Raw genomic sequence first — 15,233 nt, forward strand, 5'->3', positions numbered from 1 at the left:
ACATTTTTTTTTTAATTTTGCTGTATCAATTCAGAATACATTTCAGTGAAAGAGAAATAAAAAATCAGAAGAATGATGAAAAAAAATGAAAACCAAAAACAACTCGCATGTACTCAGTTTTGAACATTTCTATTTTTAGCTATGTTATCACCGAATGCATCTTGATTTACAGTTATCAAGCAGCAAAATCATCCCAAAAAGAAAGAAATATGTAACTTATTTTATTTTAGTCTTTCGGTGAGATCAGTGCAATCAATTGCATTAATATTTGAAGTGTTCCTAAAATTTAACAAAAATGAAAAAAATTCCGTTTGATGTTGAGAATAATATCAAGTGCCTAACAGAACAAGGCTCTTCGTCTCGAAAAATTGCAAAGGCTTTAAATATTAGTCAGTCGGTGGTAATTAGAGTGCAGAAAAGGTGTGGAGTTGCCTCTAAAAAAATTCTGGTGGACGCCCACGACTTTTAAAAAATGGTGACGCAAGGCTCATAGTCACAAACTTGAAGAGAGACCCTCAGCTAACACCAAAAGATGCTGCGGCTGCTATTGGCAAAAATGTTAGTCGATGGACAACAAGGAGAGCCCTTCAAAAAATCGTATACGTCGCTGAGATCAAAAAGAAAAAACCGGCATTATCTAAAAAAAATGTTCAGGCTCGTTTAAAATTTGCCAAAAAAAACACCGAGACTGGACCATAGACGACTGGAAAAAAGTTATTTGGTCAGATGAGTCAAAATTTAACCGCTACCAGTCCGACGGGAACCAATATTGCTGGCAGCGTCCAGGCGAATCATTGCAAAGACGCCATATAAAGGAAACCGTCAAGCACGGAGGCGGCAATGTTATGGCGTGGTGTTGCTTTACGTGGTGGAAGCTTGGTCCCTTAGTAAAAATAGATGGCATAATGAAAAAGGAGGACTACCTGACTATTCTTCAAACCCATCTTACCAGCTTTGTGAACGTATGCGCATATCAGTCAGCTGAATTTACATTTCAGCAGGACGGAGACCCCAAGCATACAGCAAAGGTGGTTAAGGAATGGCTTACGACTCAAAGTTTTAAGTTAATGGAATGGCCGCCAGAAAGTCCCGACCTCAATCCGATTGAGAACTTGTGGTCAATAGTGAAGCGACGGTTGGGACAATATGATACTCCTCCCACTAACCTCGACATGTTATGGCAAAGAATAAACTATGAATGGAAGAAAATTCCCCACGACATTTTGCATAATTTGGTAAAAAGTATGTCTAGACGTATTCTTTCAGTCATAAAAAATAAAGGTCTATGGACCAAGTATTAAAAAAAGCCAACGAAATTGCACTTTCAAAAAGTGCAAAGCTGAGTACATACGAGTACCATTCATTTTTTATTTTTGTACGGTTTATGGAATATTCTTTTTTTTGTTTAATTATGAAATTTTGTTAATTATTTGTTATTGAATAAAGAAAAAAAATTGTTTCATTTGCTTTGATCGTTTTCATTCTGTGGGCATTTTTGTGCAAAGTCTTCGAACATGTACTCAGTTTTGTTCCCCACTGTATATTCTCATACACCTTAAACTGAAATATCTGTGCATCTCCCTAATATTTACAAGCAGTGTCTTTCAGGCGGAAATACTGGCAATTGGGGAAGCCTGTAGGCTACTAATCGCAGATCCCTCTTTTAAGGGCAATATCGCTATACTTTCGGATAGCTAAGCTGAAATACAGGCACTGGGTTCAGCTACAACAATCTCTAAAGTAGTGGAACAAAGCAGGACTAGCCTCACAAGTTACCTTAATCTGGGTCCCGGTATATCGGAGCATTGAAGGCAATGAAAAAGCAGATGAACTGGCAAGAAGGGGATCTGCCTTGAATAACGCTCTTGCAGAATCAGTATTCACACCACTAGGTACAGTCAAGAGTGCAATTTCCCTAAAATACCTCCGAATCGCAGATGGAGAGACCAGACGAAAAGACCAGACCATTTCCTCTGCGAATGCCCTGCCCTATGGAAGGACAGGATGTTAACCCTGGGCCGACCGCTGTTCGAGAGTCTGGAACAGCTGTCTGGCTTATATGTAAACAACCTGATAAGGTTCCTAAACCGCACAGACTGGATATAGTCATGCTGAAAATAACTGGCAAACAAGTTGGTAACGAGGATGTGGCAACAAAACGGCGATAGTTGGATTCTGGAAGAATCACCACTTAAGCCAACCAACCAACTAAACAAATTATTTTGCTGTTTTTGGTTTGTTTCATTCAGTTGCGAGTTGCAGGGTGTTAAGAGATCTCGGTGGTCTAGAATTTTCAAAAAACCGATATTTGTTCTGATATTTCGAAAGCATAGCCTTTAATAATATACTGTAAAATTTTTGGATTCTACAGCCGTTTCACCAGGTAGAGTCAGATCCGTCACGCCGCGGCATTAATGGTCGCATTTAAATGGTCAAATCTTTAAACTCAATTATCTCAAAACTACTTTTTTCGGCCTGCTGTTGTCAAAAAAAAAAAAAGTGCTCAATCAAATCGTCTGAAAGTTTAATATGTTGTTCACAACATCAATGGCTTTCGCCCGTACTAGAGTCATATTAATATTTCAATTATTTCGTATTTTTTTGATTAAAAAATTAAAAAAAAAAACGATTTTTAGAGAGTCAAATCCAAAACTGCGCCATTTTGCCAATTTTTTTTATTTTTATTCTAGTATGGGATATAGCTACAGTCATACTGATTAACAATTTTTTGGGTTTTAGTGTTTCAGATAAATAGAAGAGCCAAACTGGACAACATCGCCCAGGTCCCTTTATTCGGGAGTGTCAACTTCAGCAGCATTTTTAAAAGTAAACATTTTTTTTTTCATTTTTGTATGTAAAATAAGTTAAATAAAAAGCCTAAGAAATTTGAATATCGTTTTTCATTTTTTTATTGTAAAAAAATTCCTGAAAATACCCTAAATTTTCGGCCACGAGACCCCTTAGCAATAGAAGAGGGACTCCGTACATTTTTCAGCTTTTCTTTGATAAAGGCGAAAATGCAAGCCAGGCCGCTGAAACTGTGAAACTAATTACGTGTAATTTTGATTCCGTGCGGGCATTTTTGATGTTAAAGAAAATGTCGAGAATTTCAAAAATTCGATAAAATCACAGAAATAATCGAAGTTGAACGGCAAGTTAGTAGTTGTAGCATCGCACAGGAGTTAAAGATTGACCACATAACAGTTTTAGACCATTTGTGCGAAAATAAATTAGACTAAATGCTAAATCCGTGTGACAATTGGCACCGTCCTGTTGAAACCACATATCGTCCACATCCATATCTTCCAATTCGGGCCATAAAAAGTACGTTATCATCTCACGATAGCAAACAATATTCACAGTAACTGCCGGACCGGCCTCATTTTGGAAAAAATACGGCCCAATGATGCCGCCCCCCATAAAAGGCACCAAACAGTCACTCTTTGTGGGTACATTGGTTTTTCGGCAATCATTCTTCGATTATCATTCGCCCAAATGCGGCAATTCTGCTTATTGACGAATCCACGGTGAAAAAGTGCCTCATCACTGAAGATGAAGTGTGCGATATGCATTTTGATTTGAACGCCCGTTTTCATAATACGCCTGAATAACTTTAACGCGTTGCTCGATTGTGTATCTTTCCCTCGTTCAAATTGAATTGGTCTGGAATTGAAAAATGTCAAATTAAATGCTGAAAGAAACTTGGCGTGTGGTTCACATGCAAGATCGGCCCTTCAAATTTTACCATCCTTTATAATTGGCCCTTACACCTTTTAGTGCGGGTTTGGCTGTACTCCTCCTCTAATTTGTAGTGTGTAGCTTGATTATGTGCCAATATTATGGCGCCTCCCAAGGGCAGATATGTTTATGAGGAGATTTTTCATAGCAGGAGTACACTCGGATCTTTGCCATTAGCCTTTTTATAAAAAAAAATTGTATCACCCATCGCAGTGGGTTTCCTCCTTGGTAGTAATGCACAAACACACTCGGCTACCACAGAGACCTTAAGCGGACCCGGCACGAAAACTTCATTTATTTTCACGATGTTTTTTTGCCATTTAAAATTAAGAAAACGATATTTAAACTTTTCGTGTTATTACTGAATCTATTGAGCATAAAAAAAAAACATTTTTATTTATTTTAAAAACAATATTTATTATTATAAAAATGCCGGTGAAGATTACCCTCTCGATTAATTGCACCTGGATGGCGTAGGTCATTGCAAGACTTCTACTCATCTGAAACACAAAATTCAACAAGATTCTTAATCAGAAAGAGTGCAGTTATGGTCGAAATTAGAACAAATCGAAAAAAGTAAAAATTGACAAAATGGCGCGCTTTTGAAAAAAAGTTCGTAAAATCGGGTATTTTTTCACTAGTTTTTTAGTGTACAAAATTGGAAATTATTATCATTCTAGTTCCGACGACAGCCATTGATGTTGTTAACAAGATATTCAAATTTCAAGTGATTCGGTTGAATATTTTGTTGTGTTTTTCATCCCCGCCGTGCCGAAAAAAGTCGTTTCGAGATAAATGAGTTCAAAGTTAGAGGTACAGAGGCGCGCGGAAGCTCTCGACCTAGTTAATGAGCTGTAGAAGTTATAATATTGGGAATTTTCGCAGGAAAATTTCACAGTATATTCTTAAGATACTATAGTTTCGAAATATCGAAAACAGAAGAATCGATTTTTCAAAATTTCTAGATCACCGGGTTCCCTTAAGTAAGCAAAATCATTATTATTGCTTTGGCCGCGTAGTGCAAAAGTAAGAAAAGTAAGCAAAATTAATCATCCAATTTTGTTTTTGAATAACTTTTTTACTGAATAAAAAATGATTTTGAGTGATGGAAATCTTTGTTTTAACCTTCACGCGCTCCATTGCTTGTCTGTCAAATATGATTGACGCACGACACCATTTGCAAAAATTATAAATCTCCCGACAGGGTGATTGATCTTGCGCCACCTGCTGTATGAAATCCATCCAGATTTATGTGGTATATGAAAATTAATTTTTATTTGGATATATGCACTTTTATAAATATACATATGTGTGTGTATGTGTGAGAGAGAGAGTGCATGGAATAATTGCAGTCCGATTCCATTTATTTTATGTTGCTTTAAGTGCATAACATTTTTAATAAATATTTTCTTTTATGGTATAAGATAAAACACAATGGTAAACCATGTATGCCTTTAAAATTACAACAACAACATGATAATTAAACTATTTCCATTCATTTCGCAAACTAACAACAATCGATGTACGTCTGGATGCGAGCATGAAATCCATATACGCGCCATGGCTAAACCTCATTGGAACTCTCCAAGCTGCGCAATTTCTGGTACATATTTATATAGTGCGCCTGCAATTGTTTTTGGTAGTTCAACACCTTTTCGCGCTCCTCACACCACTGCCGCTTCTCCAGCTCGAAATTGACACGCACATCGTCCAACTGTTTGCGCAACTTGCCGATCTCTTCCGCATAGCTGGCCGACTCTTCGATCAACGTATCCAATGTGGACTCCTCCAGCTTGTGTGGATTGGAATGGGAGTACTTCAGCGGCTTGTGGTTATTGTGATTAACAGCGATGTCGGGCAGGTTTTGTGCACCGTAGACAAAGTTCTGTATATCGGCCGACATTTTGGCCAAACGCTTCTCTGCGCACAGCTGTTTAGTTTGCTCGCGTTCGTTTTCACTTTCGTCGGTGTCATCCAGTGGCGGTGCGATCTTAAGACAATTCATTATCAACTCGAGATTGGTGTCGTCGATGACTTTCTCCTTCGACGCGGCTGCGCTCATGTCGGATTTGTGCGCTTGCCGACGCGTGCGATTGCAAATGTCGGTAAGATTATCCAGCTGTTGTTTGAGTCGTATGAAGCGACCGGAGGGTTCCTCTCCGTACTCCTGAAAGATAGCCAAGTCGGAGAGCTCTTTGCGCAACTTGGCCAATTCATTGGTGAGCGCGAGTATTACTTGATCCTTGAGTATAATAATTTTATTCAGTTGTTTCAGCTCAGTTTCGGATTGTTTGTCGGTGCGTGCCTGCTGCTGCTCGACTTGTTTTTGTTGCTTCGTCATTTTCTGGTTCTCTTGTAGACTTTCGTAGATTTGCGTTTCGGCATTGGTGTTTTCGTGACGCAAATGCACAATGGCGTGCTCCTTCAGTGTGATTTCAACCTGTGAAAAAGAGAAAGATACATTGGTATATTTTATGAATGAATGGAAACCGGATGCATACAAGAGTTGGGTAACTTACATTAGCCTCCTTGAGCTGTGATTTGAGTAGTGCAAGCTCGCCATTGCGCTCGCAAACTTTCCATTCGCTCTCCTCCAACTGCGCTCTTATGCCGGCGATGGTGTTCTCCGATTCACGCAGCTGCTCTTCTATGTATGCGACGCTGTCCTTTAAATTGCGCTCTGAGTTCTTCAGACTGCTATTGGTACTCCTGTAAAACAAAAAAAAAAATTTAAAATTAAATAGACATTAAATCAAATTAAATAGTCATTTTCATATTCTCGTACTCAATAAAACCATAAAAAAAAAAAATACCAGTCTAACGGTTAGACACGATAGAAGTGAAACCTTTCGTAAAACAAACTGAGAGAGAATGAGACGAAATCAGCATTAGGAGCGGAATAATTATAGGTTTATATTGCTATAAAGCTCATATTTTATTTTCTTCATTTTATTATTATTTATCCTCAATGTTTTCAATTTCAACAAATGATACGAGTGGCTTATGATAGCTTAAATATGATACAAATGCTTTGGTTTCGATGTTGTCAACATATCTTTGAAATACCGCGTCAATTGTTGTTTTTGATCGTGTTGTCGATTCAGTGCGATTGTTACACATTTTTAAATTGAATGTTGTATTGAGAAAGTCAATTAAAGGAACCGCAGTGTCCAATGCAAAATTTACGTTAAAATCGCCACTTAAAATCATTGGAACTTTATTGTAATCTTTTCTAAGTATCCGCGATACTTCTGGTGTATACTTTATTAAATTTTCGTGAATGAATTCCGTGATGCTATTTATTGATTGATTCGGTGAAATATAAATTGACACAATTAAAACTGTTTTTCCATTGCTCAATCTGGTTTCGCATGCACATATTTCTCCCACTTTAGAGATCTTAACAGACAGTGATTCTAGTTGCTGTGCATTCAGATCTATCTGTGGAGTTACAATACGAGCACCGTCATTTTGATTGTGGCATATTGCAACGCCGACTGCAATTGCGGTAAATATTTAAAAATGAAAATATTTACGAATATAAAAATACGGACGCAATACAGCACACGCGGTTGCTATTATGAGCGTCGTAACGCGTATATTACACAGACGTACTACCATACACACAAACATTCGTAGGACGCTTGGTCTAAGCAAGTATTAGGTAGTGTAGTATAGGTATACATAATGCCTTCTCGCTCACCGTGGCTCCGTAATACGCAGGCGCGCGCACATACGTACTAGCAAACATACAAACATATATACGTATGACGCTTGAACTAAACACCAAAGCAAGTAATAGGCAGTGTAGTGTACATACTACAATACTCACTATACTAGCGTGGCTCAGCAGTACGCAGCCACACACATATACGTATATCAACATATAACGCTTCGTAGTGTCGCTTTTTCGTTTCATCGAGTCTCAAATCACTCCCAACGATTCTAAAAAAGTTTTCACTTCAAAAATTGTGAGCTTTTTGTTTGAGTCCTTTTACGCTAGGTAGCGCTGGAGTCAAGATATTTAGAAAATTCGAATTTATTCTCGCAATTGGATCATTTGGTATTCATTGGTTTGCGTTAGCTAATTTTTTTTATTTACTAACTTTTCCCCACTAAACCTTCACTCCACAGACCATATCATAAGATGTACAACAATGGACGAAAAAAAGCAATTTTGGCACTGAAAGACACGGTAGACACCTACATATAATGCGGAACGAAAAATAATGACCAGAGGAACAGCTACACGTGGCTACAAAAAGGAGCCCTTTGTCCTGAAACTTAAGGATTTGCAATCGTCTTTCAGGATCATGTTATCCTTTACCAAAAATACATTTTGAAAGATCCCAACTTCTCAGATGATGAATGCCGCAGATGCCAAATATACGCAGGAACGATAGACCACATAATCACAGGATGTCCTGTACTTGCGAGGAACCATTTTCTCCAAGGTGAAGTCCAAAATAAACAAGACTGGCGTCATAAAAATGTTTTTGATGGCACCATCCTTTGAATGAGTTAGTGCATTGGAAGTTACAACCCTGGCTGACTTCCAGTCAAAGCTGTCACCAAGCTTCAGTGGAAGCGAAGTTATTGCGTCTAAAGTGTCAGTATGTTTGTATCATCGGTACAAAGATGAGTTTCGAACAACGAGCTAATATCAAATTTTGTTTTAAAATCGCTATAACGTTTACCGAAGCATTTGAATTGATGAAAAAGGTTTATGGCGATGATTGTCTGTTTCGGGCCAGAGTTCATGAGTGTTTTCACGTTTCAGAAATGGTTGTGAGGACATGAAAGACAATGAACATACGGGTCGCCCAAAATCAGTAATCACCGAAAACTCCATCGAAGTTATTCGTAAATTTATCAAAAATTAACCGAAATCAACGTTGAAATTCATGGAATCGAAGTTGAATATCTCCGAAACATCGATTTATCGCATTCTAACTGATCGTTTGCGCTTACGAAGGTCTGTGCACGTGTCATTCCGCAGAAGTTAACTGAGGACCAAAAATTGCTCAGAGTTCATTCGAAAGACCTCATTAGAGGGACGAGAAAAGACGAGGACTTCCTTTACCACAATGTAACTGGTGATGAAACGTGGCGTTTCCAACATGAACCTGAAACTAAGCACTAAGCGTCAAAGTGCCGAATGGAAGGCGCCAGGCGAGCCACCACCCACAAAATCGTGTTTGGAGAAGTCAAAACCAAGTCAATGCTGATTTGGTTTTACGATTCCAAGGGAATTGTCCAAAAGGAGTTCGTGGCAACAGGCCAAACCGTCAAAGCAATTTTCTATCTTGCGGTTTTCAAGCGTCACATTCGTCGAATTCGCCCTGCATACTGCGAAAGAGGAAGCTGGCGTTTATTGCATAAAAATGCGCCATCTCATCGATCCACTCTTGTGACTGATTTTTTTACTAGAAATGGCATTTTAACCATCAATCACTCACCATACTCGCCTGATATGGCTCCCTGTGACTTTTACCAATATGGAAAATTGCATTTGGCCATGAAAAGAAAACGTTTTGCGTCCGTAAGTTGCATCCAAAAGGCTTGTACCGACATCCTGAAGGACAATCCATTCAATGACCTGAAACACTCTTTCGAAAAGCTTTTAGATCGCGCAAAACAGTGTACAGAGACCTCTCTCCTCTAAGCTTCACAGTCTATGGTGAACCATAGCTTCATCAACAATCCTCCTCTAATTCAGTCTCTCTCTTGGCTCATTTCTCCAATTACGAGCGTTCATCGTTTTTAAGTCTGCTTCTACGAGACTGTTGTTGATGTGTCGAGACAGGGTTTGTTTTAAACTGGAATTAGGGTGTCAACCTAAAGGCCAGCCTCCTTTCGGGAGTTTCACCTTAAATTTTTCATTCCTATCACTTCCAGCAAGGTTTCATTTATATCATGTATAGAATGTTACTTGATCTTCGTGATAGGTTAACAGTATCACCACGGGAAGGCGATATAAGGGGATTGGAAATAAGAGGTGAGAGGTTTCATTTCTATTGATTAGCCATTAAGTTGCACATTACTTCGCTTTGTGATGTGTATAGAGACCAAAGGGGACTATTTTGAATAAATAAACTCGAAGTTATCACAGCAAAGCTCCTGTCGTTTCTATTTTAGCTCAGTTTTGTTTAGTTTGGACTTCACTTTGTATTACATATTTTTATGCACTCTTTTTATATTTTGATCATAAGCGGACATCTCTCTTAAGCGGACAAATTTGTCAATCCCTTGTGTGTGTTCGCTTCAGAGAGAGTACACTGTATATTCCGAATAGGTGATTAATTTTGCGCCACCCTGTATTTAGCTTTGCTTTGCTTTATTTTACAAAAAGGGGGATTTTTTTAAATAAATTGGTGCTGGTTTACTATAAAGAAACGTAAAGGTTAAGTTCCATTTAGTACTACTACAGACAAATATGTAGGTCTATGTGATAGCTTTCAGCCAGCGAGGACAACCTAAGCTAACTTAACCTAACCTGGCGCTGACACATAGCGAACATAATATATCCATTTTTCATCGCCAGTGTCGATGCGATGCAGAAAACCTTTTCTTTTCTGCCGTTTAAGAAACATCTCACACGTCACCAAACGTCTATCGATATTCCTCTCTTTTAATCGGTGTTACTGCTTTCTGGACCATTCCCATTGCATGCAAACGTTTAGTGACGGTTGATCTTTCAACATCCAACTCTTTAGACATACCATCAAAGGTTTGACATGAGTCTGCACCTAATAATTGTTGTAGTTGAGTATCTTCGTAATTTTTCGGTGCCTCTTCGCGATTTTTATCACTCACGTCGAAATTCCCACTTTGGAAGCGTCGAAGCAACTCTTTACAAGTTGTATTTGATGAAGCGTGATTACCGTAAATATTGTTAGACATACAGGGTTTGTTTGAAAAGTAATGAGCCATAATTTTTTAAGCAGTTTTATTAAATCTTTTGGCTTATACATCTAATATTCTTCAAAATATGACCCTTGAGCGTCAATACACTGCTGGTAGCGGTCCTTCCACTGCAGAAAATATTTTTTAAACTTATCCACCGGATTCGCGTTCAATTCGGCTGTCACAGTTTTTTGGCTCGCCTCGATGGAGTCCCCTTCAGCTTTCTTTTCAGGCGCGGGAACAAGATGAAGTCCGGAGGGGACAGGTCTGGGCTGTAGGGAGGGTGGGGAAGCACCGGAACCCCCATATTGGCCAATGCAGAGGTGCAGAGGAAGGCGGTGTGCGCCGGCGCATTATCGTGATGAAGAGTCCAATTGTTGACGGGGTCGGGTCGAACCCGGGCGACGCGGTTTTTCATCCGAAGGAGCGCTGCTTTGTAAAATGCCGTGTTTACAGTACTTCCTGGAGGTACAAACTCCTTGTGGACGATGCCTCGAGAGTCGAAAAAGATGATCAGCATGGTTTTGACCTTGGATTTTGACATGCGCGCCTTCTTGGGTCGTGGCGACTGGCTCGTGTGCCACTCCGCACTCTCTCTCTTACCCTCAGGATCGTACTGAAAGCTTTCTTGAGTAGCCCCACGGTTTCGGTACTCGTTTTGTTAGCCTTACGCAAAATTTGATCGAGTAACGTTGCTCCAACGATCGCTGCATTTTCGTCACCTCAAAATCCTAACACACTTTAAAACAGCTTTCACGCGCGGAGCGATGTTGACTGCACCGCTGTTGCCAGCGAACTGGGACCAGTTTCTAGTGGAAGGGGAAGGTCCAACGATCATTTTCCCCCACCAGCCGATTCGGTTGATTGCTTGGCAGACGCTCCGCGCGGGAAGGCTCATTACTTTTCAATTAAACCCTGTACGACACGTTTCAGCTGAACTTTTCTGTAAAAGGTAATAATGAAACATGACTTTCGCAAATGGTGTTTTTTCGGGACGAACGTAGATATTTTTAATGTCAGATAAAAAAGCATCTTTACGCTTCAAGTGAATGTCAACTACTGCGTTTGAGTCCTCACATATACACCTTCAAATCACCAGTATTTTACTAGAGCGAACACAAAAATAGTATCACCAGCGACACCTCTTTTACGTGGGCGGAAACTTATTCCCGTACCCACTATTTTGTGTGCTAAAAAATCAATATAAGAGAGCTTACCTACTACCTTATTTGAAAATAAATGAAAAAAAGAAATTGCATTAGTCACCTGAGTATTTCGTTTTCATTTTTGAAGTCGGCCACCTGCTCTCTCAACTTGTTCGATTGCTCTGTGTGCCGCAGCTTGTGTTGTTTGAATTGGAATTGTTGCATAGCCAACATTTGTTCCATTTTCTTCATCTTCAACAGATATTCGCGTTGTTGAGCCTCATAGAATGTCTTTAAACGCTTTGTCTCCTGCTCCCAGAAGTTCTCCTTGTCCTACAAAAAATCATTAAAAACCAAAAAAAAGAAAGCATAAAAAGGCGTGAATTAGCTACTACTCAGCATTTGTGTGGTTGTGCAAAAATGCCTTAAACCTTTTGTACTCTGAATATTACTTTCTCATTGTGCTCCATTGTTTGACGCAAATAGGACAGTTCCGAGTCGCGATCCTTTAGTGCGGCTTCCAAGTCTGATATGCCTGAGTCGGATGGTGAAGGTGTCATGTCGCACTGTTCGCTCAGCAGGTACTTGCCACCGGCACAACCATTGCTACCGCTAGAATTGCCACTACCACCAGCTGTGCTGCCCACGCCAATACAGCCATAGCCATTTGCGCCACCGAATCCATTGCTGTTTAAGCCATTGGTGTTGTTGTTGTTGATGTGGTTGTTGTTGCTGCCAGTTGATTTACTATGAATGCCAATAAAATGAGTTAAATGCATATAAAAGTTTCTATTTCAGTTATAATTTTTTTTGTTTTTATTTTTTTAATGTTCACTTATAAGTACATTTCCTTGGCTTACATTGTGCTACTTTGACTATTCGCATCCGAGGAGTCCGGTGTGTGCCGAATCGATTCCATGCTATCGTTGATTTTCAACGATCTGGAACCACGACGACGCGCCATAAGACTGTTGCAATAATTATTGCTTGAATAAGCGCCAACAGCAATGCCTCCAGTCGCAACGCCAGCACCGACACTACCAATGCTGCCGCAAGTTCCACCAACGCCAGCGCCCCCATGCCGCAAATCAGACGTGCCTGGACAAAAACGACGACGAAGAAGAAGCAATTAAAAATCGCTGCCATATATGTGTGTGTGTATGTATGCATGTACTTATAAGCATATAAGCATGTAAGTCTTTAAGTGCGCAATCATTAATTAAATAAACAGTAACGCAATTTACATTTCGAAACGAGCAGCTCATTTGCCGAATACGCCAGTCTATAAAAGTGCCTTATGAAACCGAAACTATCTGCAACTAATTAAAAATATGCAGGTACTTCCTCATACACCCCGCTTTTTCCAATGCACTTTGCGCGTTGCAAATTTTGCAACTACGGACATACAGACAGTCATTTGCAGTCGAGTCACGCTGTAATATTATTAACAATTGACTGATTTCTAACACAGTGCGACAAAATTCAAACTTGCCACGATCAAACGAAAGCGCTCGTACTCGTAATGGGTTGCACAAGTCTACTAGACGAAAAAAGAACAAACTGGTTTGAAGTAATGAAATCCACCAACAAACAATTCCAAAAATGTTTACTGACTCGCGCATCTCTTTGCGCATGAAGTCATAGAATGTTGAACTTAGTGTACAGTGCAATTTGTAAAACAGAAACAAAATGCCGTTATGAGGTTCCCTCTGAGTTTGGTTTCAGAGATTCCCTCAGAGTTTAGATTGAGAGATTCCCTCTGAGTTTGAAGAAAAACCTTGCAAAGTGGATTTCAGTAACGCATCAACCTTTAGTGGCTTTCGAGCGCCACTCCACACTCACTATACGAGTATTACCGATGCTTACATTGCACGGCTTGACTCAGTTCACGATTCAGTAGGGTTATAGGGTAATAACATTCACACAAGGGCATTGTACAGATCCTTAAGTAAAAACACCCTCAGCTGGTTGTCAAAAAATGCTCACAGTTGAGATCACCTAATTAAAAAACGCTCTTTTATCTAACTTCTTATTCTTAATTGGCGTGATAACCGCTTACGCGATTTTGGCCGAGTTTAACAAAGCGCGCCACTAGTTCCTTTCTCGTGCTAACCGGAGCCAGTTGATCTTTCCAAAGTAGACGAGGTCTTCCTCTTCCTCTGCTACCACGAGGCGGTACCAGCTGAATACTTTCAGAGCTGGAGCGTTTATATCCATTCGGACGACATGACCCAACCAGCGTAGCCGCTTGATCTTTTTTCGCTGCGCTATGTTCATGTCGTCGTAAAGGTCATAATACAAATCTTTACCTAATGTATAATTCCATGGTTAAATGTCATAGAAAATCGTATAAAAAAGTCTAAAAAACGTCATACATATTTAAATATTTCTCAATAAAAAGCACAATTACAGCTAAGAAATATTTAAAAAATGATTAGGCTATTAGACATCTACACTAATATTATAAAGAGGAAAACTTTGTTTGTTTGGTTGTAATGAATAGGCTCAAAAACTACTGGACCGATTTTAAAAATTCGTTCACCATTCGAAAGCTACATCATCCACGAGTAACATGGATTATATTTTATTTTGGAAATAGGGCTCGAGATATAGGTCAAAACGTGGACCCGGGTAAAATTCGGATGTGTATGTACAATTTGGGTATCAAATGAAAGCTGTTGATAAGTGCTTTAATACGGGGTAATTTTCATACCTATTGATGACTAGAGTCTCGAAATATATGCCAAAAAAAACGTGGACCCGCCGTGTCTTTGCACCGAATTAAACCAAACTTACGCACATTGTTAAGGAGGTATTGAAAATGGGTTCCGTAAAGTTTGGTTGTAATTCGGAGCACTGGCAACGGGTACAGCGTTCTTTTGAACCAGCCATAATGTCGCTTACTTTTTAACGCTTGGGGCGGAACTGAACTGTCAAATTGACAGTGTGAGTTACAATGTGTCAATATTTCTTTCTTATTTGGATGCCATAAGGAAAAAACGTAAGTGCAACATGTAAAAATTGTTTGTGAATTTTTTTGGAGTGGATTTTGGAACAGTGAATAATTTCTTACGAAATTTGAGAATTTAATGTGAAATCCGAATGAAATTATGTGTTCGTGGAAAAAACAATTTTTTTCGTTTTTTTTTTTTTGAAAAATATAAATGGATAATGGTTAAAAAAGCTTCAATGCTTAATTAAACATATAAATTGAAACGGAAAATTCATGGATGATCAGGAAAAAAGACGATTGTTTATTCATATGCGTTGATTTGAAATTTAAAAACAATCTTCTTTTTTCCTGATTTTCAATTTATATTTTATATTTACTCAAACACAAATAGAAAAACAAAAAATATTGTTTATGCCAAAGCGCTTGAATAAAGAATAAAGAAATAAATAATATGAAAATCATATATTTTCTGTTCTAAACCATATCTATTC

The 15,233-nt window shown here is 39.0% G+C and overlaps 1 protein-coding gene across 3 annotated transcripts in view; it reads right to left on the reverse strand.

Moving 5' to 3' along the window:
- Positions 1–4,992: 4,992 nt before the first annotated feature.
- Positions 4,993–15,233, reverse strand: part of LOC128857409 (dual specificity protein kinase splA) — a 164,020-nt gene continuing 153,779 nt past the window's right edge. For 2 of the 3 annotated variants that reach the window (XM_054093164.1, XM_054093165.1), the window contains 5 exons: positions 12,650–12,887; positions 12,221–12,536; positions 11,911–12,122; positions 6,258–6,447; positions 4,993–6,178 (listed from right to left, as the gene is read on the reverse strand). In XM_054093164.1, coding sequence (XP_053949139.1) covers positions 5,303–6,178; positions 6,258–6,447; positions 11,911–12,122; positions 12,221–12,536; positions 12,650–12,887 — 1,832 coding nt within the window. In that variant the 3' untranslated portion in view covers positions 4,993–5,302. The remainder of the gene's footprint in view (positions 6,179–6,257; positions 6,448–11,910; positions 12,123–12,220; positions 12,537–12,649; positions 12,888–15,233) is intronic. The other variant, XM_054093166.1, reaches the window with a different exon arrangement.

This window comes from Anastrepha ludens, chromosome 3 (assembly GCF_028408465.1).
Source record: "Anastrepha ludens isolate Willacy chromosome 3, idAnaLude1.1, whole genome shotgun sequence".
Lineage (NCBI taxonomy): Eukaryota > Metazoa > Arthropoda > Insecta > Diptera > Tephritidae > Anastrepha > Anastrepha ludens.